Genomic DNA, 25,129 nt, shown 5'->3' with positions numbered 1-25,129 from the left:
AGGGCTGCTTTTCTCTGCTTTCCCATCTCTGGGTGGAGAGGGGAGTAGAGGAGAAGAAGCCCTACAGGAGAAGGGGCTCTTGTCCCTCCTTCCTGTTTAGGGGCCAAGAACCAAACTGTGTGTGGCTTTTGAGACCACTAGAATCTGCACCCTATCTTAGTAGCTTTTGGATCCTGTCCTTGTCCTTCCTGCATGTCAGCCTGGAACTTTACCTAGGTCGCTGGAGGAGGGGGACAAGGTTTCCCATGCTCTTGGACACTCGCATTTTTCCATGTGACTCCAAGTCTCCCTCAGGTTTCAGACTGCTCCTTGTCGGGCTGTGGTATAGTCAGGTGCCAAGGAAGGGCTAGGGTCACAGCTACTACCACAGATTCCAACATCTTAGTGACCCCCGGGTTCCCCAGGCTGGCCTGTCCCGAATCCAAAGACCCATACTCCTGCTTCCTTTCCCAGCAGAAGCCCAGCTCTGGGACAGGAGGCCACAGGCAGGCAGACTGGGTGGCCTGAGCTGGCCCCCAGTGCCCTCGGCCCGACCGGCTGGCCTGAGCACTGACCCGCAGGCGGCTGGAGGGTGGTGGGGCAGGCGGGGCCTGGAGAGGGCTGTGGGTACACACCCATTGCCTAATACCCCAAGCACGCGGCCAGCTCCAGGAAAGGAGAGGGGCGGGAACCAGAGAGACCTTGACAAGGGTTGGGGCCGTGACAGCAGGCGGAAAGTGAGGGGCTGTCATTACTTCAGGGAGGGAGTGGGAGCAAGCTGGTCCCCCTTCCCCTGCGGGGAAGAGTAGGGGGCTGACTTCCCATCATAGGGGTGGACATATCAAGAGCAATCTGAGAACACTGGGGCTCTATAGGGCGGGGGTCAAAGAAAAAAGTGGGGGTCCCTGGAGATTGGGGGATCCAGCAACCGAGGCGGTGGCTAAAACTGAGTGCAGCCTCGAAAGCCTCCTCCTCCTCCTCCCCCCATGTTTGCCTTGGCCCGGGGTCCCGGGTGACTCATCTATTGCTGAGCCGCTGATAGGGGCGGCCAGGCCCAGGGAACCCAAATTATAGGCCCTGGAGGGATGGATGCACCCGCGGCGGCGGTGAGCTCAGCTGTGCTGCCCACCCTCCGCCTCGCACGCCTTCTGCTGCAGCACCCTAGGCCACCACCCGGAGGCACCAAAGCGTTCGCAGCTGACTGCACTGGACTCCAGAGAAACCCCCAACACTCAGCAGTTGCCCCCAACGTATCAGTAAAATTACCCACCACAGAACTTTGCACCCTTCTCCACCAGAGGCTGATGCCTTCCCAGCCCAAAGAGGGAGTGCCACCTGCTGGTGCTTCAAAAGAAGGTAGGCTCCTCTGGCCACAGCTCTCAGCCCTGGTCCCCTGCTTCCTCCCCAGAGGAAAGCCCCTCTCCTATTTTAAGAGGGTAGTTTACTACTGACTTTCCACTTTAAGCCTTTAAAGGTATCCATGGTCAAAAGTGATGCAAAAAATAAATAAAGCAGGGTAAAGGAGATAGGTGGCGGAATTCCATTTTATATAGGGGGAGGAGAGTAAGGGATGTGGAGGAACAAACACATGGAGATATCGGGGAGGGGCATTCCAGAAGACAGAAAAGCAAGTGCAAAGATCTTGAAATAGTTACTTCCTTGGTCTGTTCAAGGAATTAGCAAGGAGGCCAATGTGGCTGGAGGGAGGAACCTGCAGGGGTTTTGAAGACAGGAGAACAGGAGTTTTGTTTTCTGGGTTTTTTTTTTTAATTGATTTGACTTTAAAAAGTATTAAAAAAACAGACAAGTCAAGGATGGCTCTAGTACTCTGATCCTCTGCAACTGAAAGGACGGATTTGCCATTCACAGGGATGGGGATGACTGAATAAAGAGTAGGTGCAAGTGAATAACTGGCAGTTTAGTTTTGGATATTGTACATTTTGAGATGTTTATTCAAGTGTTACATGTCCAAGTTCAGAGTTCAGGGCAAGAGATAAAAGTAGGGAGTATGAGACTGTATAGTTCGCCAAACAAGTGAGTGCAGACTGAGAAGTCCCAGATTGAAATGGGGTGCAGTCCCATGAGTCATGTAGAAATTGGGTGCAAAGGTGGACCCAGATAAAGAGACTGAGAAGGTGAGCAGTCAGGGAGGTAGGAATAGTGTTCCAAGAATCAAGTGAGACTATTTCAAGGACAAAGCGTTCAACTTTGTCTGCTATTCCTAAAAAGTTTGTTAGGATGAGGACTGAGATTTGACAGTAGAGCAAAACAGAGGTCATGGATGATTTCGAGGAGGAAATGCAGTGGGTTCAAAGGTGTGATGAAGGTGGTGGAAAGAGAGAATAAAAAAATGAAACTGGCACCAGGGTGATTAAAGCAACACTTTGAGTTGGGCAGTAAAAGACAACACAGAAGTGGGGCGCACTTAGGTGGTAATGTGAAGTCAAATAAAGTCGTGGGGTTTTTTAGATGGGAGACATTACAGCGTATTTGTAGGCTGATAGGTATGATCCAGTAGAGAGGTAAACTGATGACACAGGAAAGGAAGAGAAGACAATCAATAGAGCGATGATTTGATCTAAATAAATTTGGGCCAGGTCCTACAAAATTTGACTAGACCTAGAGCCTTTCCACTCTTCCCTACTATTCCTGGTGGGTGGAATAGTGGAACAAAGGATATGGAATCCTTCTTTCCTCCCTTCCCACTTATGCTTGTCACCAGTGGCCACAGACAGGACTGCCCTGTCTTCAAGCCCAGCTCCCTCCTCCATGGGGTTTTATCAACCCACTAAACCAAAAGATGTGACCCAGGCCCCAGTGGGAAAAACTCCTAAGGGACAAAGGGCAAGCTGCCCATGATACACTGTCTACTTACTTGAGCCATCTGTGCTGGGTGGCCTACTCAGGGGCCACTGGCTTTTAGACCTGTGGAAGATGCTAAGCTAGTACACCTTGTCCCTCAGGGTCAAATCCTTGGAGGTGTCAAGGGCGTGGGAAAGATATTCCCCTCAAAAATAACCTCCATCAGGTTTCATTTGGGTTAATAGTCACCCTTTTAAAATGCAAGTGCCCCAGGAAGATTCATTAAACTTATCAGGCATTTATTCTTTAGAGTGATTTTCCTGCACTGGCAGGGAGGCCTGATCATTTCTGGGACTTGGAACTCTTTGGGACCAGGCCTGGTACATTACTCAGTCAAAAAAACATCCTAAAGTCAGGGAAGATGAAAAAAAGATCAAAATGGAGGCAGGAAGATCCTAAAGACCATTTTTATTTATCTCCCAGTTTGGGGAAGGGCCCCCAGCCTGCTATTGCTGCACAATCACAAGCAGCCATTAAGGTGGAAAAAGCATGGGGTGTGAGTCAGAACAGTCTGGGTTTTAACCTGGCTCTACCATTCATCCCTTTATTAGCTCCGGGGTCCATGGAAAACTGCCTAATCTAGTTTTTCCTTTGTAAAATGGAGAGAGAGAGGAGAGATGTAAAGGAGGAGATCCTCCAGGGGCAACCTGCGTGTGTTGGTGAGGCCTGATAACCAAGCTGGCAGTGCCCCCTATATCCCACACGGGGAACAGCAGCCACTCCTTCTATAGGAGGCAGAGGGACCCTGAAGCTGAGAGGTTGTAGGGAGGTGTGTTAGGGTTAGGGTTAGGTATCCCAGCATGGTGAGAGTGAAGAGTCAGGGTTTTAGGTGGAGAAGACAGAAACGGTAGAAAATTTCAGAAAGAAGCAGAAACATGGATTCACAGGTTCTCTACTCTGGGTTCGGTTTAGCCAGCAGCCCTTCTGCTCCCGGCCCCTCCACACACACACCTGACATCTAGTCCAATGCCTGTCTTTTCTGAGCCCAGCCTCAGAGTCTCCGCTGCTCCAGGCCTCATCCGTTATGCTGCCACCTTGGTTACAGGTTTTGTCCCCCGCCCCCAGTGACATGCACAGGTTGACACAGGCCAGGGGGTGACACACTATGGGATGACACGAGGCCCACAGGGTAAGAGTGACACACATGTGCATATTTAATCTCCTACTCATCCACCCACCTGCACACACAGTTCCAGACACCGATGCTCAGTCAGCCTTCTGGGTCTCTCCTGACCACCCCTTCCCGACACGTAGGAGATGATGCACTGTCCCAGGTGGTGGCTGTGACAAGATGACTCGATGATGCCTTCTGACCTGAGCTAAATCCCAAGATTCTTGAGAAAGGCTCCTAAAATCCCTCCTCAGAACATGGAGTTTCTGTACGTGAAGGCACACACTCATACGTATATGCACATTCTCACACGCAGTCTCAGTGACCACTCTCCCACTTGATGCACACACTGGCAGGCATTTGCGCACTCCTTTCCTCCCACAAGTACAAGCCTCTGCTGCCTCAGGTTTCTCTCCATCGTCGGGCTCTGTGTGCTCAGCTCATCCCCCCACCCCAACCCGCCCCTGGGATTTCCCTGACCACAGCCCCAACCCCACCCGTCTCCCGCTTCTCCTTCCCTGTTCAGCCGTCGGGGGTTCATGGGCGGGGAGGCGTCTCCCCAGAGTTGCTGCCCAGAACCACAGTTTTCCTTCTTCCACTCAGGATGGGGTTCCGGGGTGACGTCGAAGGGACAGCCCCACAGCAGGCAGCGAAGTGGCTGAGCTCCTAGCAGTTTGTCCCCGCAGCACACTGGTCGCTGCGCCCCCTGGCGGACGCTGGTCCCCGACGGGCTCCGGACGCGGAGAGGACTGAGGCGGGCGCGCGTGGGAGGGCGTCCCAAGGGGAGGGGTCGGCGGCCAGTGCAGGTCCGGAGGCGGGAGCCACCGGGCAGGGGGCGGGGGTGAGCCCCGACGGCCAGCCCGTCAGCTCTCGCCTCAGACGGGCGGGAGCCACGGCCCCGCTCGCTGCCCATTGTCTGCGCCCCTGACCGGTGCGCCCTGGTGCCACAGTACGGCCCGGCGGGGCAGCCTCCTATCGTCACTTCAGCCAGCGCCGCAACTATAAGAGGCGGTGCCGCCCGCCGTGGCTGCCTCAGCCCACCAGCTGGGACCGCGAGCCATGCAGCCCGTCGCCCGCCCCCAGGGCTGTTAGAGCCAGACTGCGAACTCTCGCCACTTGCCGCCACCGCCGCGTCCCGTCCCACCGCCGCGGGCAGCAGCCAAAGCCGCCCCAACTGCAGCATAGAGCGGGCAAGGCCGGGCAGGCCATGGGGCACTGGGCGCTGCTGCCTTGCTGGGTTTCTGCTGCGTTGTTGCTGGCGCTGGCCGCTCTGCCTGCAGCCCTGGCCGCCAACAGCAGTGGCCGATGGTGGTAAGTGAGCTGGTGCGGGGTCGCCACTTGTCTCGGGGCACAGAGCCAGGGGCCAGCCCCATCCAGCTCCCACGCTCTGGGATCCGTCCGCAGACAGACTTCCTCCAGCGCTCTGACTTCCCTTTGAGACACCGAGGGGCGCTCTGGAGCGGAGCTGGTCCAGAAATTCCAGCTCTGGTGAAGTGGGGTGAAGGGTCCGCCCGGCGGCCCACGATACTCCAGGAGGGGAGCCCTCTCCCATCTAGCACTGCCCTTCTTCCAAGAACCCCCAAACGAGCTTCACGGTGGTAGTCACACTACGGGGCTTCCCAGCCTCTGAAGAGAAAGGGCAGGCGTGCACTCCGAAAGAAGCCCATCAGCGGGTGGAACTCCCAAGCATTTCACGCCTTGGGTGGGCATGGACGGCAGGCCAGGATTTGCGAGCCAGACTGTCCGGAAACAGGCTCTGAGAGCCAAGGTGAATATCTAGTCCCTAGGCTCTCCATGCCTCCGCTGTCCAGCTCCGGGCGCAGGGCCCCCTAGCAGCCCTAAGATTCCTGGGAACACAAAAGTCTGAAAGCCAAGTCCTTTCAAACTAGTGAGTGCCTAAGCGCGGAACCGTTACCTTATTATTGATCTCTCCCCACTCTTGTGGGCAAATAGCTCCAGGAAGAGGACAGGGCGAGCATGACCTTTCTGGTTAGGGTTAGGGTGCAGGTCCCCTTCCAGAGCTTGAACTCCTCTCATGCGTCTCACCAGGGGCATCGTGAACGTAGCCTCCTCTACGAACCTGCTGACCGACTCCAAGAGTCTGCAGCTGGTACTCGAGCCCAGTCTGCAGCTGCTGAGCCGCAAGCAGCGGCGGCTGATCCGCCAGAACCCGGGGATACTGCACAGCGTGAGCGGGGGGCTGCAGAGCGCTGTGCGAGAGTGCAAGTGGCAGTTCCGGAACCGCCGCTGGAACTGTCCCACGGCTTCGGGGCCCCACCTCTTCGGCAAGATCGTCAACCGAGGTGGGTACCCCGGAAGGTGCCGCTTCCGGGGACCAGGGGAGCCCGGGGTCACCTCAGGGCACGGGCGAGCAAGTGCAGAGAAGATGTCCGGGGCATCTGCAGGGTCACGGAATCAGCCTGCCAAGAGCTTCATGCCAGCACTAGCTCTGGGCCAGACTCGTTCCACCAGGAGGTTTCAACCCGTGCGCCTCGGGCAGGAAGCTTGGCTTTTCTGAGCCACTGCCCCAGCGAAAGGGAGTGCTGAGTGGTGGACGCTCGCTGGCCACCACTTTCCCGCAGTCCCTCTCAAAGAAGCCTGGGAGGCTGCTCTCTTGCCTCCAGCCCAGCAAGGCTTGCATCGCTGATGTGAGCTGGAGAGTTCTTGGCGGTGCAGAATTCTTCCCCTCCCCTCTATTCTCTTTTCCCTCCGGGGCTGCCCTACTTGCACCGAGAAGTCAAAATGAGCCCGGAGTCTCAGTAAAGCGTGATTACAAGTGTGGAGAAGGTAGCGTGCCCACACACATGCTTTCGCGGGGAGACCAACTTCCCAACACAGCCGGTCGCCAGGCTTCCAGGACCCTAAGGGCGTGGGACTCAAAGATCCCAAGGCCTCCCCTGAAGGTGCAGGCTGCACCCCGCGTGCCCCCTCGCTGATCCCCTCTCCCATCCCCAATAGGCTGTCGGGAAACAGCATTTATCTTCGCCATCACCTCGGCCGGGGTCACCCACTCGGTGGCGCGCTCCTGCTCAGAGGGCTCCATCGAATCCTGCACGTGCGACTATCGGCGACGCGGTCCTGGGGGCCCCGATTGGCACTGGGGGGGCTGCAGCGACAACATCGACTTCGGCCGCCTCTTCGGCCGGGAGTTTGTGGACTCCGGAGAGAAGGGGCGGGACCTTCGCTTCCTCATGAACCTTCACAACAATGAGGCGGGGCGCACGGTGAGCCTGCTTGAGGGTGTCTGCACCCGAAACGGAATGGCAGGGATCTCGGAGTCCCTGTCTTAGGCTAAGCTCGAACTTGGGAAGTAACGGTCGGTGTTAAGGCCAGAGGTTAGGGTAAGGAACCAGGCGAGGGCGTCCGGAGGGCGCGGGGGTTTGGAGGGAGTCACAGAATGGAAGGGATAGTCTGACAACGGAGAAGTTAGAAGTCATGTAACTCATGGACTGTGTTGCCTACGCCCGCCAGTGTTCAGGTTCAAAAAATAAGGCTGAGAGGCAAAGACAGATTCTCTGGGTGGAGCAGAGTTGGGTTTGGCGTCCAAATCTCTGCGGGACAAAAATTTCGTGGCTCCCTTCCTTTGGGCTCAGCTAGGCCTGGGCCTTTGCTGAGATCCCAGCGACGACCAGGAGGGGGCGGTATCCGGGAAGGTGGCTCTGGCTCTGACGGCGTCCCGGGCCGTCCTTTCTTCTCCTTCCCCCCACCCTACCTCCTGCCCCCCCAGACCGTGTTCTCCGAGATGCGCCAGGAGTGCAAGTGCCACGGGATGTCGGGCTCATGCACGGTGCGCACGTGCTGGATGCGGCTGCCCACGCTGCGCGCAGTGGGCGACGTGCTGCGGGACCGCTTCGACGGTGCCTCGCGCGTCCTCTACGGCAACCGCGGCAACAACCGTGCATCGCGGGCTGAACTGCTGCGCCTGGAGCCGGAGGACCCGGCTCACAAGCCTCCCTCGCCCCACGACCTCGTCTACTTCGAGAAATCGCCCAACTTCTGCACGTACAGCGGACGCCTGGGTACCGCGGGCACGGCGGGGCGCGCCTGCAATAGCTCGTCGCCCGCGCTGGATGGCTGTGAGCTGCTCTGCTGTGGCCGGGGCCACCGCACGCGCACGCAGCGCGTCACCGAGCGCTGCAACTGCACCTTCCACTGGTGCTGCCACGTCAGCTGCCGCAACTGCACGCACACGCGCATACTGCACGAGTGCCTGTGAGGCGCTGCGCGGACTCGGCCCCTGGGAGCACTCTCCTCAAGACCACCCCCAAACAGATTCGCTGGCACCTCAGACCCGGATCTGCGCCCACCCCGTCCCTCCAGCCGCACTCCGGGATTCCTACTACCTATCCCATCATTTCTCCCACCTCCTCAGACCTGGGGACTCCTGAAACCACTTGCCTGGGGCGGCATGAACCCTCTTGCCATCCTGATTGACCCGCCCCCGGACCTACCTCCCTCCCTCTCCGCGGGAGACCCCCTTGTTGCACTGCCCCCTGCTTGGCCGGGAGGTGAGAGAAGGATTGGTCCCCTCCCCCATCAGGGTCAGCTCCCGACGAGAAGCTCTGCCTCCTCCAACGCGCGCAGCGACCTGCCTGCCTTTCTCCTTCTCTTTTAACCTCCGTTTTCTCCAGGTCCCCACATGCCCTTCTCCTTCTTCTGTCAAGGGTGCACACCCTGAACACACACCTGGGCATCAGGGCCTTTCTCCTCTCCACCTACAGCTGAAGTGGGAGGTTCCGGGGTGAGAGGGCAGCTGTGGTGATGTGGAAAATGAGGTTGGGGACCCGCGAGAAATATCGCCATTCTCCCAGCCTATGTCATGGAGCCATTGAACAGCTGCGAACCATGCCTCCCTCAGCCACCTCCTACCCTCTTCCTGTCCTGCCTCCTCATCAGTGTGTAAATAATTTGCACTGAAACGTGGATACAAAGCCACGAGTTTGGTTGTTGTAAATAAAAACTATTTATTGTGCTGGGTTCCAGCCTGGTTTGCAGAGACCACTTCCCACCCCAACCTAATTCTTCTCCATTCTTCTCTCCTTTTGCTCTCCAGCCTTTTCTGACCCCTCTTTCCCTCTCCCTAGTTTCTCCAAGATGCCTTTGCATTCCGGAATCAGTATTTCCTTCCACTGTAGCTATTAGTGGCTCCTGGCCCCCACCAATGTAGTATCTTCCTCTGCAGAATAAAATCTCTATTTTTATCAATGACATGGTGGCTTTTCCTTGAATCCAGAACACACTATTGCTTACCTCCTTTAAACAAATAGGATACACTGTTGAGGGACTGGTTTCCTGACCCTGGAAGAGGACTCTGACATTCTGTCCCTTGGATGACCCTGATGAGGCCACTGGGGATCCAGGTCTCCAGATGAACCCACTCAGGAGCCAAAAGACACTACAGGGTCCTTCTTCCTATTTGAACACCAATTGGCTGTATGATACTGAGAAAGTCCATAACTTCTTCAGTTTCTTGCCCTGCTGAGTGGGGATTAAACAAACAAACTTGGAGAACCTGCCTTTCCTATGTAGAAGAGCTGTTGTGAAAATCGCTACAACTGAGTGATAGCTATGATGGTGTTCTGAAAAGAAACCAAAGAAAAAAGAGAAACCCAAACAGAAAGGGTGCTGTGGCTCATGGGTGTAGAGGTTTTGGTCCCCAAAGCCTCTCTGGGCCAGCTGTGGTCAGGGTGTTGGGCAACGGGGAAACCACTCTCCTTCCCAGGACAGGGAAATGCCATATTAGGATATCAACTTCCAAACCGTGGGCTACAAAGAACAGGTGAAAAGCTGAGAGAGGATAATGGGGGAGAAGAAAGGAGCAGCAGGGTTAGAATCCAAATAGAGGCTAGACTTTACCAAGTGTAACTGAAAGGAAACCCAACTGTGGTCCATAACCAAACCATGAGGTTAGCCATTCCCATAGAAAGCCCAAATGAGGATTCTGTTGCTAACAACACCAACATGATACCTCTGTGTGCATTTCACCAGATTGGAGGGGAGAACTAATTTCTCCTACAGCCCAAAAACCTCTCTCTAACTTTAATCCACTCCCTCTCCCTAGGATTAGGTCTAACCTTAGCCTTAACCTAACTTCAGGCAAACCCTAACTGCTTGCTAAGCTCTAATGCCTGTCTCTAATCCTAACACTTCCCCCGCCCCAGGGGAGGGCTTGAAGGACCAGGGGAGCTAAGAAGCACCCCACCCCCTAAGGGCAACGACTGATCCCAGCCTACTGGAGAATTTCCCCCTCCCCTCAGGACTCTTTGCTGTTGTTGCTGCCTCGCACCACTCCCTGGATGTGTGAACTCTGACCCATGTTGGCCTTTGGGATATGTGTGGGGGTAGGGAAGTGGAGTCAGGAGCTGCTCAATCCTGCAGTGATATATCCCCTTTCCTTTCTCTCCATCCACCAAGCTAGCACCAGTTCAGATTTGATAGGCAGTTGAGGAGGAGGAATAGAAATCTGACTGATCCTGGGCAGAAGGTACCTGACAGGGTTGGGTGTCCAGTAAAGAACCCCCTGCGATAATTTCCAGTCTATAATCCAAAGAGCTATTAGATCCCCCCAGAGGCAGGAGAGGAGATGTGGGCCCCTGCCAGACAATACCCAGATTTGGGGAGAAGCAACAGGGTGGAGTCAAAGGGTTGGCAGCTGTCCCCAACCACTCTCACCTAACTCCTAACAGTAAGAACCTGGAAGCTGAGGGGGGGGTAGGGGGGCTCTGAGCTGTGCCAACACATAGGAGCTGGAAGAAGGGCAGGGAAGAAGTGAATCCTATTCTGGTCCTAACTAGACTTTCAAAAACTCCGTAGCTTTCTTGGCTTCGGTTGCTTTGTCTATTCAACAGGGATGATTACTGGCACTTAGTCTTCTTCAGGAAGGTGATAAGGTTCAGACAAGATCATGTACATGGATGTGAAACACAGGGTCATTTGAACACTTGCTGACATCTCTTCTGTGCCAGGCATATGCCAAATGCTGGGGATACAGTGATGTATGAGCCATGGAGCCTGCTAGAAGTTTACAGTCTGGCCAGGGAATCAGGCATATCAAGATATTGTCAGGATAATGGGAGCAGTGCTGTGAAGGCTCAATGAAGTGTAAAGCCCTCTGCACAAGCATGAAGTTTAAAGACAGACTCCCATACTCATGTCCTCAGCATGGAAGTCCTTTACTTCCAGCCACAAGGACTTCAAGGGAGGGGGTAGGGAAGTGCAGAATGGGACTGGGTCCTCAAAGGGACATGTGATAATAAAGCAAAAAAAAAAAAAGTAAGCAAAAGAAAAAGAATTTTTTTAAAAAGCAAAAGGTCTAGATCTGCAAAGCACTACCTAGGAGCTAATTATTGATTAGGATCACATGTGGCATCCTCAGACGGAGCAGGTAAATCCTGGGGAGGAAAGCAGCAGTGCCCAGAGCAGGTCCTGGGTGGGGGTCACTATCCTCCCGCCCACCTCTAATCTTCAGGTGGGATCCGAGACTGGCAGGACCCCGGACACTGGCTTGGCTCAGTGAGTGAGGGAGGCACTGGTCCTGAAATATCCCGGGGGGAGCGGAAAAGCTGAGAGGACTGAGGCTGCACAGTCCCCAGGGGGTCAGCAAGCCGGCACCACACACACCCTGCCACACGCACCCTGGAAAAACCCTGTCAGTGGGGCTGCAAATACCCCAGGGTCTAGCACCCCCCACCCCCCACCTCAGGCTGGCTCAGTCCTCCTCTCCAGGCCAGAGGGAGAAAAATAACAAAATGAGGAGAAAATAAGCTGTTTGGCTGTGGTGTGAGCAGGAATATCCATGCAGAGCTGCCCACCACTCACCCTTACTCACTCTTTCCACACCCAGCCAGGGCGCCCAGCATGAGACAGACCACCCCCCTGCCCCCTCCCCCGTCTGGGCTAAAAGCAGACGCTGGTGAGCGAGCAGCAGGTTATAAATATGCCCGGGGAACTGCCGCCAACTCGCTCCCTTGTCATCCCCTGGGAGGGTATAGGGTGGGGTGGCTCCTAGGGAGGAGCCAGGGCTGCCCTGTTCCCTGGGGCCCAGGAGGAAGTGGGGCTTCCAGGAGGCTACTGCATTTTTCCTCCCTTTTCAAAGGGAAAGAGCCACTGCCACTTCATTTTTCCTGGACATCTGCTCATCTGCTCAGAGGTGGAGCCCTCATCCTCCCTGGGCTGTAACTGGGAGTTCAGAATGAAAGGGCCCAAGTCCATTCACTTCGTGTCATGGTGGAGCCCAGCGCTGCTTCTCCTCACACCCAACACCAAAGTTCACTCATTCACTCAACAGATATTAACAGAGGACCTGTTGAATGCCTGGCCCTGTGTGCAAGCATGTCTGCACATACAAGCGTGTGCATGTGTGTGTGCAGGCACGCAGCAGCCCCTACACCTATGCATGCACACCAGCTCCAGCCCCTCCCCCGACTTGGTGTTTCCACGAAGGGTAAAGCTTCAGGCTCCCGGTTCCACCTCAGAGTAGGTATGGGGAGGTGGGGCATTGAGAACAGGGCCCCTAAATATTCCTGCTTTTACTACCTCCCTGATAAACGAGAGGGTCCCTTCTCTCCTCCCTGCCCAACCATCCTACCAATGGAGGCACCACCCAAGGAAGAAAGAGCCACTCTGTGGGACGCTAGGGGGTACCTGCGCGGGCTGCCAGGGCCCCCTGCCTCCCAACCACTTGCCAAGTAAGTACCAAGCCGGGCAAGAGGGGGCAGTGCCACCCTGGGAAGCTCCAGCTCTCCTCCCCCAGAGCCGAACCCCTCCCTTCTCTCTCCTCCCTATTAATCCTCGGAAGTGAAGGGGCCGTCCCTGGCGGCCCCTCAGCCCTATTGTGGCCCCTCGCCCTCCTCGGCTGGCGTCTAATTAACTCCTCCTGCCCCTGGTTTTATGTGCCCCCCTTACCCCACCTTGTCGGCCCCGCCCCTCCGCTCGCCCGCTCCCCGCCACGGACATTCCAGCCCGGCCGGGCTGGTGTGCCAGGGCAACCAGGGCCGGACCGAGGCCTAATCCCCCCGCCGCCTGGCCCGACTGGGAGAGCCCCGCTCACCTCCCCGCTCTCTGGGGGCTGCTCGGCTCTGCGGTGGCGGAGACACACAATCGGGACAAAGGCGCAGCCCCCAGGGGGCTAACTCAGCCTTCACGCCCAGGTTGTGCGGCATTTGGGGAGTTTAATGAATTGTCCATCACGCCTTTCAGGGCCCGCCCGTCAGCCTGGATTAATCTTCGGAGCCCTGGTGGGGTAGGAGACACTAAGCCTGTATTTATTACTCTCCCATTGTCACTAATTGAGGTAATTATCTGTGACTCTGGCCTGGCCAACAATGCGGCATTCACTCCCGGGACCTCGATGGGCCTGCTCCCACTCTCAGCACCAACCCTCCCTCCTCTCCTCTCCCAAACCCGCCAAGGGCTAACTGGAGCCCTGGAGCATGATGGGAAAGTGGACAATGTCCCATAATGGTTCACCTCCAAACCAGTATGGAGTTGCAACTAGGGAGAGGTCCCTCTAAAGCAGGTGAGAGAAGAAGGCCGCCTGTTTGGGGACAGGTTTGGCTGGCAGAGCCCTTGAGCCACAGAAGGGCATGCCTCTGGGGTCTTTGATTTTCTGGACCCTCATCTCTGTGTTGGTGGTGCCAGCGTCTCCCAAGGTCCTTCTGTGAATCCACCTTCATGCTCCTGTAGCCTCCAGAGTTCTAGGGTATTAGGAGGCCCTATCTCATACCAGGTATAATTTAGGGAGGGCCCTAAAGTTTCAGGGCTAGCAGAGTAGTGTGGGTGGGGGAGGTGGGGAAAAAGAATGGGCTTGGGCTCAGGGCAAGAGCAAGAGGAGCCATCACAGGAAGGAGCACCGAGGGCTCACGCTACTGTGGCCATGCAATAGCCTTAGGGAGAAACTTGGATGTGAAGAGGGGAGCAGGGCCAAAGAGCAGATTTCACATGGAGATGGCTTCCCAGGTCAAGGGGATTGGCCCTGGGGAACAGGTGTGTGTGTTTGTGTGTGGGGGGGTGGGGTGTGTAAAAGAAAGAGAGAGAGAAAGATAGCAAAGGCAGTTTTGGACAGGACGAGATGGTAGGCTCCTTGAGGGTAGGGGCTGTGTCTTGATCACTGTTGTTTTCCTAAGAGCCTGCACTGTGCGTGGCACATAGATCCTAGCAAATGAGTGTATAGGTGAGGCCTGTATGATCATTGGGGTTAAGATCTGTCGACTCCTCTGCCAAAGCAGCACACAAACTCTTCATTCTGCCTCAAGGCTTGCTGAAAGGAAGTTCTGACCATCTGGGGACAGTTCTTGAAGGGCACATCACCAGCTACCGGTGTCAACGATCTTGGCAGAACCCAGTGCTATGCTCGGAACATCGCCACCTTGTGGTGCCTCTTGGGAGAGCTACTGGAGGGACCACAGCAAAGGAAGCAAGGTCATCCCTGGCGGGTGCTGGGCATAGGGGAAGGACGGTCACACCAGGCAGCAGCAACCCCTCCCTTATATATAGACCCTGAATTGCTGTGCCAATGTTCCTGTGGCACAGTTTTATCATCTGTTCCTTCTTTCTGCCAGCATCTGCTGAGAGCCTGCTCCAGGCCAAGCTTGTAGGCAATACAGAACTAAATCAAAGGCACTACCCTTGAGTAGCTCATGGTCCAGTAGAGAATGACACAAAACCTCTCTGCCCCTCACCTCTCCCTCAGTTCTTCTCACTAAAGCTCAAATGTTTGGTTGTTTAATATTTATTTATTTGGCTGAGCTGGGTCTTAGTTGCAGCATGCAAGATCTTTTGGTTTCAGCAATACAAGCTCTTAGTTGCAGCATGTGGGATCTAGCTCCCCTAGCTCTAGCTCTCCTGCATTGGGACCATGGGGTTTTAGCCACTGGACCACTAGGGAAGTCCTCAAATATTTTATCCTTGCTTTCCTGGGATACTTCATGATGTGGTTCCCATCATTCCAGGATCCCATCTCTTTGCAACTCTGCCTTCCCCAGTGCCTGTGCTGTGTTCTCCCACCTCTCTACCTTCCCGCACCCTGGAAAAAACCTTTTCCCCACCTCCCCTGGCTGAAATTCATCTCAAAGCTGCCTTCCTCATGAGGCTCTTCTAATTTCCCTTGGCAAAGTGGCCTTGCCTCCTGACGCACCTTCTTGGCGGGGCTTTCACTAAATCAGCAGCACATACTGGCTGCTCCATGGGTGGAACATCTGTGTGTGTTATTCATATTTGTATTGGCTTCTAGCTTTCTGAGGGCATGGACTCTACGTTTTGTTCATCTTGGCATCTCTTGCAACACTGAGCTAGGCACATCACATGCCCTCATTAAGACAGATGGATGGTTAGATGGATGGATGGATGGATGAAGGGAGGAATGGATGCATAGATGGATAAATTAATGGAAGGATGACAGATGAGTTGGTGAATGGATGGATAAATGGATGGGTGGGATGCATGGATGCACAGATGAATAAACAAAAGGATGGATGGATGCATGCATGGATAGATGGATGGATGAAGTAACTCTTCTCTAAAAAGATTCACAAAAGCTTATGTAAGGGACTTGCCTGGCAGTCCAGTGGTTAAGACTTCCCCTTTCAATGCAGGAGGTGTTTGGTTCGATCCCTGGTCAGGAAGCTAAGATCCCACATGACTTGCAGCCAAAAAACCAAAATATAAAACAGAAGCAACAATGATGCAGCAATGAAGACTTTTCAAATGGTCTATGTTAAATAAAACTTTTAAAAGAGGCTAAGTAGTACCAGGGGCTTTAAGGGAGGGAGCCCCCACAGCAGGACATGAAGAGGAGATAATGGATCCAGGCAGATAATGGATCCAGCCTTCCTTCACTAACACGTGTACCCTCAGTGACTGGTCTCTCAAAAGCTTGGGTGTATTCTAACTGCTTAGAAGTTGCAGGTTGGGAGCCATTCCTTCCTTTATGCTCCCCTAGACCATGCAGGAATGCTTTTATGAACATATATTACATTGTACTGCCTGCACTGTGATGACTCTGTGGGTCTCCTCTTCCAAATCCCTTCCCCTGTTTCTCATACAGCCTAGATATGTGAACTCCCTGAAGACAGGTAACAGGTCTGAGTCTTGTGTGTGTCCCTAGGGCCTGGCATCCATGTTCAATGGGTGAGTGAACAAATGAGTAACTGGGTGAATGCACAATATCTACATATTCATGTTCAGCCATCTCTCCTTGTCGTCTCCTCCTCACTCACTCACACACACACACACACACACACACACACACACACACTCCTGACGACAAGTCCCAGAGTTATGGCCTGGTTCTTTGTTTCATTTACCCATTTGTGATCTATCTTGGGAAGTCCCAGGGCTCTCCTGAGAGTCTGAAGGGGGAGGGGGCTCTTAGCTCCCTTCAGAAAGGGGCTTCCCTGGGAAGAACTTGGCTGGTGGAAGGGTAGGCGCATCCTGTGGTAACCTGAGGGCTGCTGCCCAAACCTGAGCACACTCTCCAGCATTGCCGTCCCTACAAGGCTGTCCCAACATGGGGTGGGGGGTGCGGTGTAGTTGTGGCCTCTGTCTTGAGGCTGGCTGGCTGGCAGACGCAGCCAGATTTAGAAGTCATTTTCGCAGCAGGGAGCCTCCAGCCTCCCACCCACAGGGCCCTGCAGGGCCAGTCTGAGATATGGCTCACCCAGGGCTGGCCCCCTGGGCCTGTACTAGCTCCTCCCCTTCTCCTCTCTTATCCTTTCTCCCAGATCTTTAGCAGCTGGTGCTGATTTCACCCTTAGGCAAAGATGGAGGAAGTCCTGGGGGAGGGGGTATTGCACTTGACATCCCAGCCACCCATGCGCTCTCAGTACACCATTCACCCAGTCAAGGGGCTGCTTGTCTCCACCCCAGGAATCCCCTCTCCTCTCAGCCTCTGCTAGCCTCTTCCTCCTATTCCTCTACCTCTACTCCTCTCTTCCCATCTCCCAACCTAATACTCCCAACACTAAAGAAATAGCCCTAAAGAGAAATAACAGAGTTCAATACATATATCACTTACTGTGTGCCAGGAGATGTTCTAAGTGCTTTACATATTGAATCATTAATCCTCCCAACAAGCTTATGAAAAACACACTATTAATAACTTCATTTTGTAACTGAGGCTGCTAAGGCACAGAGAGGTCGAGTAACTTGCCCAAAGTCACACAGCTAGTATGAGGTGGTGGTGGTGGTGGTTTAGTTGCTCAGTCGTGTCTGACTCTTGCGACCCCATGGATTATAGCTCACCAGGCTTCTCTGTCCATGCCCGGGCAAGTATACTGGAGGGGGTTGCCATTTCTTTCTCCAGGGGAATCTTCCTGACCCAGGAATGGAACCTGGGTCTCCTGCATTGCAGGTGGATTCTTTACCGACTGAACTACAAGGGAAGATCCAATATGAGGTAGATGCAAGATTTAAACCCAGGCTGCCAGGTCCCAGAGTCCATGTTCTGGATACAACACTACCGTAGTTCTCTAACAATGACAGCAGTCTGCATAAGCTCTTAAAGCTAGCCTCCTGTGTGTTCAGCCTCAAAGAAACCTAGGCAGCATTGTGGAACCCCCCTCCCCAGGAATAGCCCCTCTACTTTCCCATGCACCTCACCTCTCCTGACACTCCCAGAGCCTGGGACTCCCAGGGCTACAGCAAAATCCGGGCAGATGCTCTCACTACTGCCCTGGTCTTCCTCAGTCTTCCTCCTAGCCTCAAGTCCATCCTATTCTTAGGCCCAGAGGTCAAAGGCACACATCCCTGAGCTGGACCAGGCTCACCCTAGCTTGGCCTCTGTTTTCACTCCTGCCTTTATCTTCCACATCTCCTCTGAATGTATCCTCAACTCCAGTCAAACCAGACCTTTGACAATTTCCTAAACAAACCATTTCCCTTACATTCACGCCTCTATTTTTGCTGCCCCTCTGCTTGGAAACCCTTTCCCCAAATGCTATCTCAGATGCCTACCTCCTCCATGGAGCCTTTCATGATCTCATAGAATCTGTACAATCTGCCTTGTTTGATTCTTTATAATACTTAACACCCACTGCTCAATCTATCATTATTTACGTGTTTTCCCTTCACCCCGTCAGGCAGGTCTTACTCATCTCTTTCTTGGAGCTCAGCTCAGTGCCCAGTTCTTCTCAGGTGCTCAGTAAATGTTTAGGAGTTAGAATCAGCAGAAGTTAGAACTGTAGGTGGAAGGAAGACAGAACTCAGAAACCTTTGATCTCTGCCCAAGGTGAACCCCCACTTACTTCACTTCCTCCAGCAAGAGCTAACTTGAAACCTGGCAGTATGGTTTCCAGGCAGGTTCTGAGATGGACGGACCTTCCCGGGTGATTCTGACCAATGTTATCCACTTAAATTCAAAGCCCCCAAAGACCCCTCCCCCCCTACCCCGCCCAACCCCTTTCACTGAACCAAGGTCAGACACCCAGTTTAGGGTCCAATTCAGCGGCCTCCCTACCCTGCCCCTCTCCCAGTCCTGCCCAGTCTCTCCGGGTGCGGGTGGGGAGCGACACTGAGATAATTGGAGACCAAAACTCTAAGTGGTTTGAGAGCGGGACTGGGGATCGGAACGCTGAGCAGGAGTTCCTGTTGGCAGGACTCGGTGGGGGTGGGGGGCAGAGGCGGGGCCGAGGGCCGGGCCAGGACTCGGCGACTGAGTCTGAGCGAAGCCCCCGCGCCTGCCTAGTCGACGGCTAAATTTACCCAGGCTGACTCAGCCCTTGCCCGGAATGGGGGGTGGGGGGAGTGCATCGAAGCAATGGGAAGAGTCAGCGGGGGTGGGGTGGGGGGCAAGGAAGGGAGAGTCCGCACTGGGGGAGACAGGGGTGGACCGGCGTTTCCATCAGAAAAAGGGGTCTCCTCCACCGCCCACCGAGCAGGAAGGAGCGCAGAAGCCCTGGGGAGAAGGATGCTGTGGGGAATGGGTCGGTGAGAGGAAAAAGATGCCAAGGCTGGACAAGGGAAGCTTAGATTTATTGAGCGCCTGCTGTGTACCAGGTACTATGCAAGGCGTTTTACATACATTATCGCATTAAGTCCTCACAACAACCCTGCGAGGTAGGTGTTTATAAACCCCCATTTGACGGATGAGGAGACTGAGGCTCAGGGAGGTGAAGTGATTTGGCCGAGTTCACATGGCTAGTAAATAGAGACAGAGGAGGTGTCCGAGATCGAAGAGAAAAAATACTTCAGTGTCTGAATCCCAAGCTGTTTGGTGTGGACGAGTACAGAGAGGGGCTCCGCGCGCTCCAGAGGTCTGCAAGGCCAGAGGCCTACTCGCGATATCGCATGGCTGGAGACGGCGGGGCAGGGGACCCGCGCGCAGGAACTAGGGAGCAATTGATTAACTGGCAGTGCCGGGGGTTGGCAAGACTCTGGGACTAGCTACAGGGAAATCCGCGACCTGCGCGCGCCCCGTAGTGGCTACAGCGAGTATCACACCCCACACCTACAGGCTTTTGGGGACTAGCCTCTTCCTTCCCTTGTTGGTTTCTGGAAGAGGCAGAAACATGTAAGACATTCTCAGGATTCTCTCAGATGGGTGATTCCACCTGGGTGGGAAATAGTGGTAACTATTTAGAGCATCACTGAGGAACACTGGGGAGGAGGAACAGGGGAAGGCCTAAGGGTCCCAAGCTGCTTCATTGGGTGCCTTCCCTCCCCAGCTCAGACCACCACAAACTAGGGACAGTGAAAAGGCCACCATCCTGCCCTGCCTCGGGGATCCTACACCTAAACCTGAGAGACTGGAATAGGAGCCCTTGCCCACTTACTTGGCTCTTCTGCAAACCCTGCACGGTCTCTTGAATTGAGAGTGAATACAGGTGTCCATGAAGCCACCCAGAGACCCTCAGACTCTTCACTTATTCCTAACTGTCTTGTGGAGGGGAGGATTGAGATAAGAGCCTCTCCTAGGACTCCAAAACATCAGGAATGGACCTCAGAACCCCCTCATTTTACATACTATGGGAACTGGAGAGGGGAAATGACTTGCTTAAGGTCACCCAGCAAATCAGTGTCAGAGTTGGGGTTGGAACCCGAGATCTGTGAAACCAGTGACTCCTCTTCTGCTTTGCTGGTGGCTTCTGCCAAGGGCCTCTCTGTCACCTGATCACCTCAGTCTGAGGCCTCTCCATCACCTTCTTCCTTCTGCCCAGAGGCCCTGCCCTGCAGTTCCCCTGACTATCCCATCCCTGCCCTCCTGCCTAACCCCACCTAGGCCTCTCTGCTCAGCTCCATGTTAGTGCACTGGGCCCTGCAGAAGACCTTACCCACAGGCACTGGGTGGAGCAGGCATTCAAGTCTACTGCACACCCTCAACTCTCCTGGAAAAAAAAAAAATCTTGAATTGACATGTGCTCCCTCTCATCTGTGTGCCTTCTATGCTGAGTACAGGAATGGGTGGGTATAGGTAAGGGGTACAAGGAAGTCTGTGAGGAAGAAAGGGGACACAAATACAATAATGGGCCTCTCACTGTTGCTCCCTATTTCCCTGTGGAGTCCCCTTAATGTCCCTCGCCCCGAAGAGGACCTCCTCGTTTTTGCTGATGGCACCTACAATCTCTCGGGCATTGCCGTTCAGCTCGGCTGTCTTCCCGCCTTCCGGGGGCCAGGTCCGCTCTTTCCGCCAGGAGGCGCCCGAGGCTTCTGTGTCGCTCGCATCGGAAGAGCTGCTATGGACGCTGAGCTCCGCAGCTTCGTCTGAGTCGGAGTCCGGGGCGGTGTGGCGGCGGATGCGAGACACGGCTTCCCGCAGGGCCCCGGCATAGGGTCCAGGGGCTCGCGCCCAGCCCCGGCCTGTGCGCCGCAGGCCGGACGCCACTTTCTCCGATCCCTCGGCACCGCGCGCTCCCCCCGAAGCCGGTGGGCCTAAGGCTGAGTGCTCTGGGCTACCTGGCTGCGTGGGGGGATCCTGTAGGTTTACTTCGCCAACCGGGAGCCCCAAGATGCGCGAGGCGCGCTCCTCCAGTGAGGAGTCCGCGGGCTTCCCGCCCTCAGCTTCGAGCCCGCGTCCCTCACTGGGTTGGAGAGAAGGGCGACTGCTCAATGGCAGCTTTCGGCAAGGGGAAGGAAGGACCGCGGCCCCCTCTCCCTCCTCTTTATTGGGTTTCGGTTGGCTGGGGGCATTCCCCACAAGGCGCGGCACCCCGGCGGGCAAAAGCTGCACATGCTGGGTTCGAGGGGTCGGGACGTACTGGGAGCGTATCACCACGCAAGTGGCATCAATGACAAAGACGCCTTCCCGACGAGCGGGGCCACGGGAACTTCGGGGCAGGGTGTGGGGGCGTCGGGTCGCCTTCCAACCCTCCAAGGTCTCGGGTCCTGCCTCCCCTCTATGACCCAGGGACTCTCTCCATCCCGTGCCTCCTGGAGCCCAGGGTCTGGGAAGGGTCTGGCTATGCCGGGGCGGCTGCTTTTTAATGGAGGGAACCCAGCGTTTGGGGAGCCAGGTCTGGTCTCTCCCTTCCCTCCCTTCCCCGGAGCCCTTGAGATGGGGTCTGGACCTGGGAGTGGGACGTGGGGGGCTAGGGGTGGCAGTGGCAGACCCCGCAGGAACGGTGCCTGGGCTCCCAGCGGCTTTATCTTGGGGATGGCCGTCGCTACCACTCTTCAGGACAGCAGCAGCCAGCCTCGGGCTTTTCTCCGCGGCCCCCTTACCGGACTCCAGCCTTGGCCTGTCTGTTCCACAGCCTGGGGATCCCCCCAAGAGACCCCGTCCCTGACGGAGACCCCAGGCCCCTAGGACGTCCCGGTAGATCCGAGGATCTAGCCTCTTCTTTGCGCACCCTCCCTCTGTCCTAGTCGGCGCAGAGGTTGAACAGGCGCGCGCCTGCGAGGGCTCGGGGCCTCGCTTAGTCCCCAGGGTCCTGTGGGGGCCCTCGTAAGAAGGTGGAGCCACGTAGGGTGGCGGCCGGTCCCAGCGGCGTCGCGGGGCCATCCCGGCAGCGCCTCTCAGCAGCAGGTGAGCCTCGTAGCTGGGGGGCCCTGGCCGCCGACCAGCCCAGGGCCCCGCCCACGCCGCCCCAGGATTGCTCTGCGGCTGCGCGGATGGACGGGGCGGTCGCCCCACCGACCCCAGGCGCTCGGGCCTTGAGGGAGCTGGGAGCCCTGCAGAGTGGGCCACCCGAAGGGCGTTCCGAGGCTCCGGGCGGGGCCGACCAGGGGGACTCCTTCGGGCCCCACCAGCCTTGCGCCTTTTTCGCTCGGTCTCCTTGGCCTCCCGCTCCTGCGACGCCGCTTTCCTTTTCTCTTGCTCCCGGGCTCGGGCCTCGGCCGGGGGCCCCGCCCGCCAGTTGGTCGCCTCCTGCAGCACCCTGGAGGCCCAGGGCCGGCGGGGCGGCGGCTCAGGGGATCCCGGGCGCGGCCCACACCTGGGACAATGAGCAGGAACCCAGGTGAGCAGTTTGTGGGGGAAGGGAGCCGAGGTCCGGGGAGCTGGGAGCGCTGGAGGCCACTTGGGGCCACCGGGTGGAGGGGTGTGTGTGAGTGTGTGCGCGTGTGCACGTGCGTATATGTTAGGGTTGAAGTCGAAGCGGGACTCCTCACCATCTCTCCATGCACACTTTAACAGTATCTGCCCCATCTCACCTGCCCTTTCTCACGCCCACTCCTGTGCCCCCAAACAAACGGGATGAGTCAGGCCCCAACCTTCCGGATGGGGTTGGGGGAGGCGTGGAAAAGAGAAGGCAGCTCTGGCTGGTGCCCACGGGAAGGTCCGGACCCCAATCCCTGCCCCACCTCTCTCTTCCCCTTACCCCTCCTTCACTCACGTGCGGCTCTGGGGCCCGCGGACCCAGTGGCTGGCCTGGAAGTCCATGAGCTGTCGAGGAGGGGCGCGGCGACTATAATGACAGGAAATAGTCTTCACTTCGATCACCAGCAGCTTGGATTTCTGCACCCAGAGGCAGCTGCCAGACTCCTCATCCTTGAGCTCCCGGGGGCTATCGGGCCCCTCGGAGAAGAGCTGGCCATCCAGCATCCTGCCCCACCCCACCCCGGCCCCCCACCCTCCCACCCGCCCCGAAAGCCCCCTCCCAGCCCGGGGAGCCGGCGCCCACTGCAGAGCGGCAGGCCCAGCGACTGGGGACTATATATACCCAGGCACACGTGTGTGCCTGTCTGTGTGTGTGTGCGCGCGCATGTGACACGGCGCGGACGGCTCCGCGCTGCTACCTCCCCCACGTGCACGACCGCCCCCTGGGGCCCGGGATTGGGCGCCCCTTCCCACTGCTCTTGTCCCGCAAGCCTGATGGGACCCGCACGAGTGGGCAGGGGAGTTCTTATTCTTGCCAAGATGACCATGCCCCCACCCCCGCCCCCGTCTCTTCAACCTTCCCGCCGGTTTTAACCCTTCATTCTCCTGCTTCTCGGGGTGCCTGACCAGCAGCGTTCTGTCCCTGACATCCTGCCCCAGACTTTTATTTCTTCATCAGGGAGGTGATGGGAATGGAACTCAAGGTCTCCGCCTGCCACTCTCTGCTGGTTTCCAGGGGGTTGGGGTGCAGAAAGGGCTGGCCCACGGCTGGGGGGTTTATTTTTAGCGGCAGTGGCGTTCGGGCGCAGAGAGGAGATGAGTAACCAGCTTCCATGCGGTGGAGGGAGGAGGTGGTGGCTTGCCTGCAGCCTTTGTGCAACTCTGGGGGAGAGCTGCCTCCAAGCTCAAAAAGGGTCACCCCCACACCCTTAACTCCTTGCCCTCTCAGTGTTGTGCCCAGGGCTGCTGGCACAGCAGGACAGGAGTCTGTCTTAGCCATCGAAGCTGCCCACACTTTCATCCTTAGATGTTTGTCCTTGGGCACCCATGGAGCCCTCTCTCTGAAGCAAGCTCTCCCAACCCCCAATCCAGAAGCCAGGATTTGGGGGTCCTACTGTTCTCGGCCTGAACTCTGCTCAGACTTGTGGAGGAAGGAGTGCTTACGCACTTGCACCCTTTCAGAGGGTATAGAGAAGGAATGGTGTGCTTCCTTGGCTAAACTAATCCCCTAGCAACTGAAATGACACAACTGGCCCCCATTTTCCAGTGTAGCACTCTGTCACCACTGCCACAGTGCCTAGCTCGTTCAAGCCCCACCTGGAGTGGAGCTCAAGGTGCCCCCCTTTTAGGCTCATTCTGTCCCGGGTGGGGGTGGTTGCCTGCAAGCCTATACCAGGTGTCCCCTGATTCACCATGGTAATGTTAGTGGCAGTGCAGCCCACGCCAACCCTTCCATGCAGAGACTTAGCAACCATGCCTGGCAACCATGGCAGCAGCTCCAGTGGAGAGGAGGGGTGCGGGGAGGGGGGAGAAAAGAGTGTGTACGGCAACAGTGCTGAAGAACGGATAATGCACCTCTCCTGAGGAATAGGTTAGAAGGCTATGAGGCTCCCACTTTGTCCCTTGTCTTTCCTTCTGCTCCGTCCTCATACCCTGAGACTGCCTGGTTGGCTTTTTTGGGGGGACAGGAGAAGCAGATCCCAATTTGTTTTCCACTCAAGTATACACAGCCCTTGGACACAGACCCTTGCTTTTAAGGTGATGAGCCAGGAGGGTTGTTTTAGGATGGGCACCGACTTACTGGGAACCACGGAAACAAAACCCAGGCTTCCTGCTCCCTAACATGGACCTTTAGAGAGAACCCAAACATCCTCTATCCCATGCGCTCAGCCCGCTTTACACCTACCAGCTACACCGGTGGGGTGGCTCTTGCTTGAAGCTGCTTCCTTCCACCCAGGTCCCACCAGAGCCCCAAGGCTTTAAAAGTCCTTGCCTCCTCCCTAGACACGATGGAATGTGACATAAGGCGACATCTGTCCTTTCCATCATGCACACACCCACACACACATAAACATACCCTAATTCTAATAACTTATAAGCCTCCCTCCCTCAAGTGTGGGAATGTGCTGTGAGAGCTTTGAAGGGGCGAATGCAGAAGCAGGGGCTTTGGAGAAGCCCCACAAGGCAGCACTGATAGAAGGGCTTAGAGCAGTGCCCAGTGCTTCTCCCTGTGTTCCATGGAGAAGCCTGGTTTGGAGGAACCACTACAGAATAGCCAGGGTCATGAATTATCAGGCACGGTCTGGGTAGGGGCAAGGAAGTACTCAGAAACTCCTTCAAATCTGGGATAGGAAATGGTACCATATCTCTAAGGCAGTGGTGAGACAGTCTCCAGAATGTGGTTCATACCCAACCATCTAGCAGCCCTT

General features: G+C 56.0%; 2 protein-coding genes across 3 annotated transcripts; one reads left to right on the top strand and one right to left on the bottom strand.

Moving 5' to 3' along the window:
• Nucleotides 4,967–9,153, top strand: WNT1 (Wnt family member 1). Its single transcript, XM_005680007.2, has 4 exons — nt 4,967–5,263; nt 6,002–6,255; nt 6,911–7,176; nt 7,680–9,153. The coding sequence occupies exons 1-4, from the start codon at nt 5,160–5,162 to the stop codon at nt 8,166–8,168; spliced, it is 1,113 nt and encodes a 370-aa protein (XP_005680064.2). The 5' UTR covers nt 4,967–5,159; the 3' UTR covers nt 8,169–9,153.
• DDN (dendrin) lies at nt 18,899–24,766 on the bottom strand. Of its 2 annotated transcripts, XM_018047848.1 has the most exons (3): nt 24,607–24,766; nt 22,717–22,788; nt 18,899–22,317 (listed from the first exon to the last, which is right to left on the bottom strand). In XM_018047848.1, exons 1-3 carry the CDS (start codon nt 24,747–24,749, stop codon nt 20,418–20,420), a joined length of 2,115 nt encoding a protein of 704 aa, XP_017903337.1. In that variant the 5' UTR covers nt 24,750–24,766; the 3' UTR covers nt 18,899–20,417. The 2 variants fall into 2 exon arrangements, with proteins under 2 accessions (XP_017903337.1, XP_017903338.1); XM_018047849.1 differs by lacking the exon at nt 24,607–24,766 and having other exon boundaries at nt 22,717–22,939.

Source organism: Capra hircus, chromosome 5 (assembly GCF_001704415.2).
Source record: "Capra hircus breed San Clemente chromosome 5, ASM170441v1, whole genome shotgun sequence".
NCBI lineage: Eukaryota > Metazoa > Chordata > Mammalia > Artiodactyla > Bovidae > Capra > Capra hircus.
The sequence above is the reverse complement of the archived record's forward strand: the minus strand, read 5'-3'. Positions and strand labels throughout refer to the sequence as shown.

Coding starts and splice junctions, on each gene's coding strand:
- DDN (XM_018047848.1), bottom strand. CDS start 24,749: ATGATGGAAAGGACAGATGTCGCCTTATGTCACATTCCATCGTGTCTA. Junction 22,789..24,606: donor CCACCCCACCGGTGTAGCTG/GTAGGTGTAAAG, acceptor CTGTCATTATAG/TCGCCGCGCCCCTCCTCGAC. Junction 22,318..22,716: donor CGCGGGCCCCAGAGCCGCAC/GTGAGTGAAGGA, acceptor TCATTGTCCCAG/GTGTGGGCCGCGCCCGGGAT.
- WNT1 (XM_005680007.2), top strand. CDS start 5,160: ATGGGGCACTGGGCGCTGCTGCCTTGCTGGGTTTCTGCTGCGTTGTTG. Junction 5,264..6,001: donor AACAGCAGTGGCCGATGGTG/GTAAGTGAGCTG, acceptor GCGTCTCACCAG/GGGCATCGTGAACGTAGCCT. Junction 7,177..7,679: donor ACAATGAGGCGGGGCGCACG/GTGAGCCTGCTT, acceptor CTGCCCCCCCAG/ACCGTGTTCTCCGAGATGCG.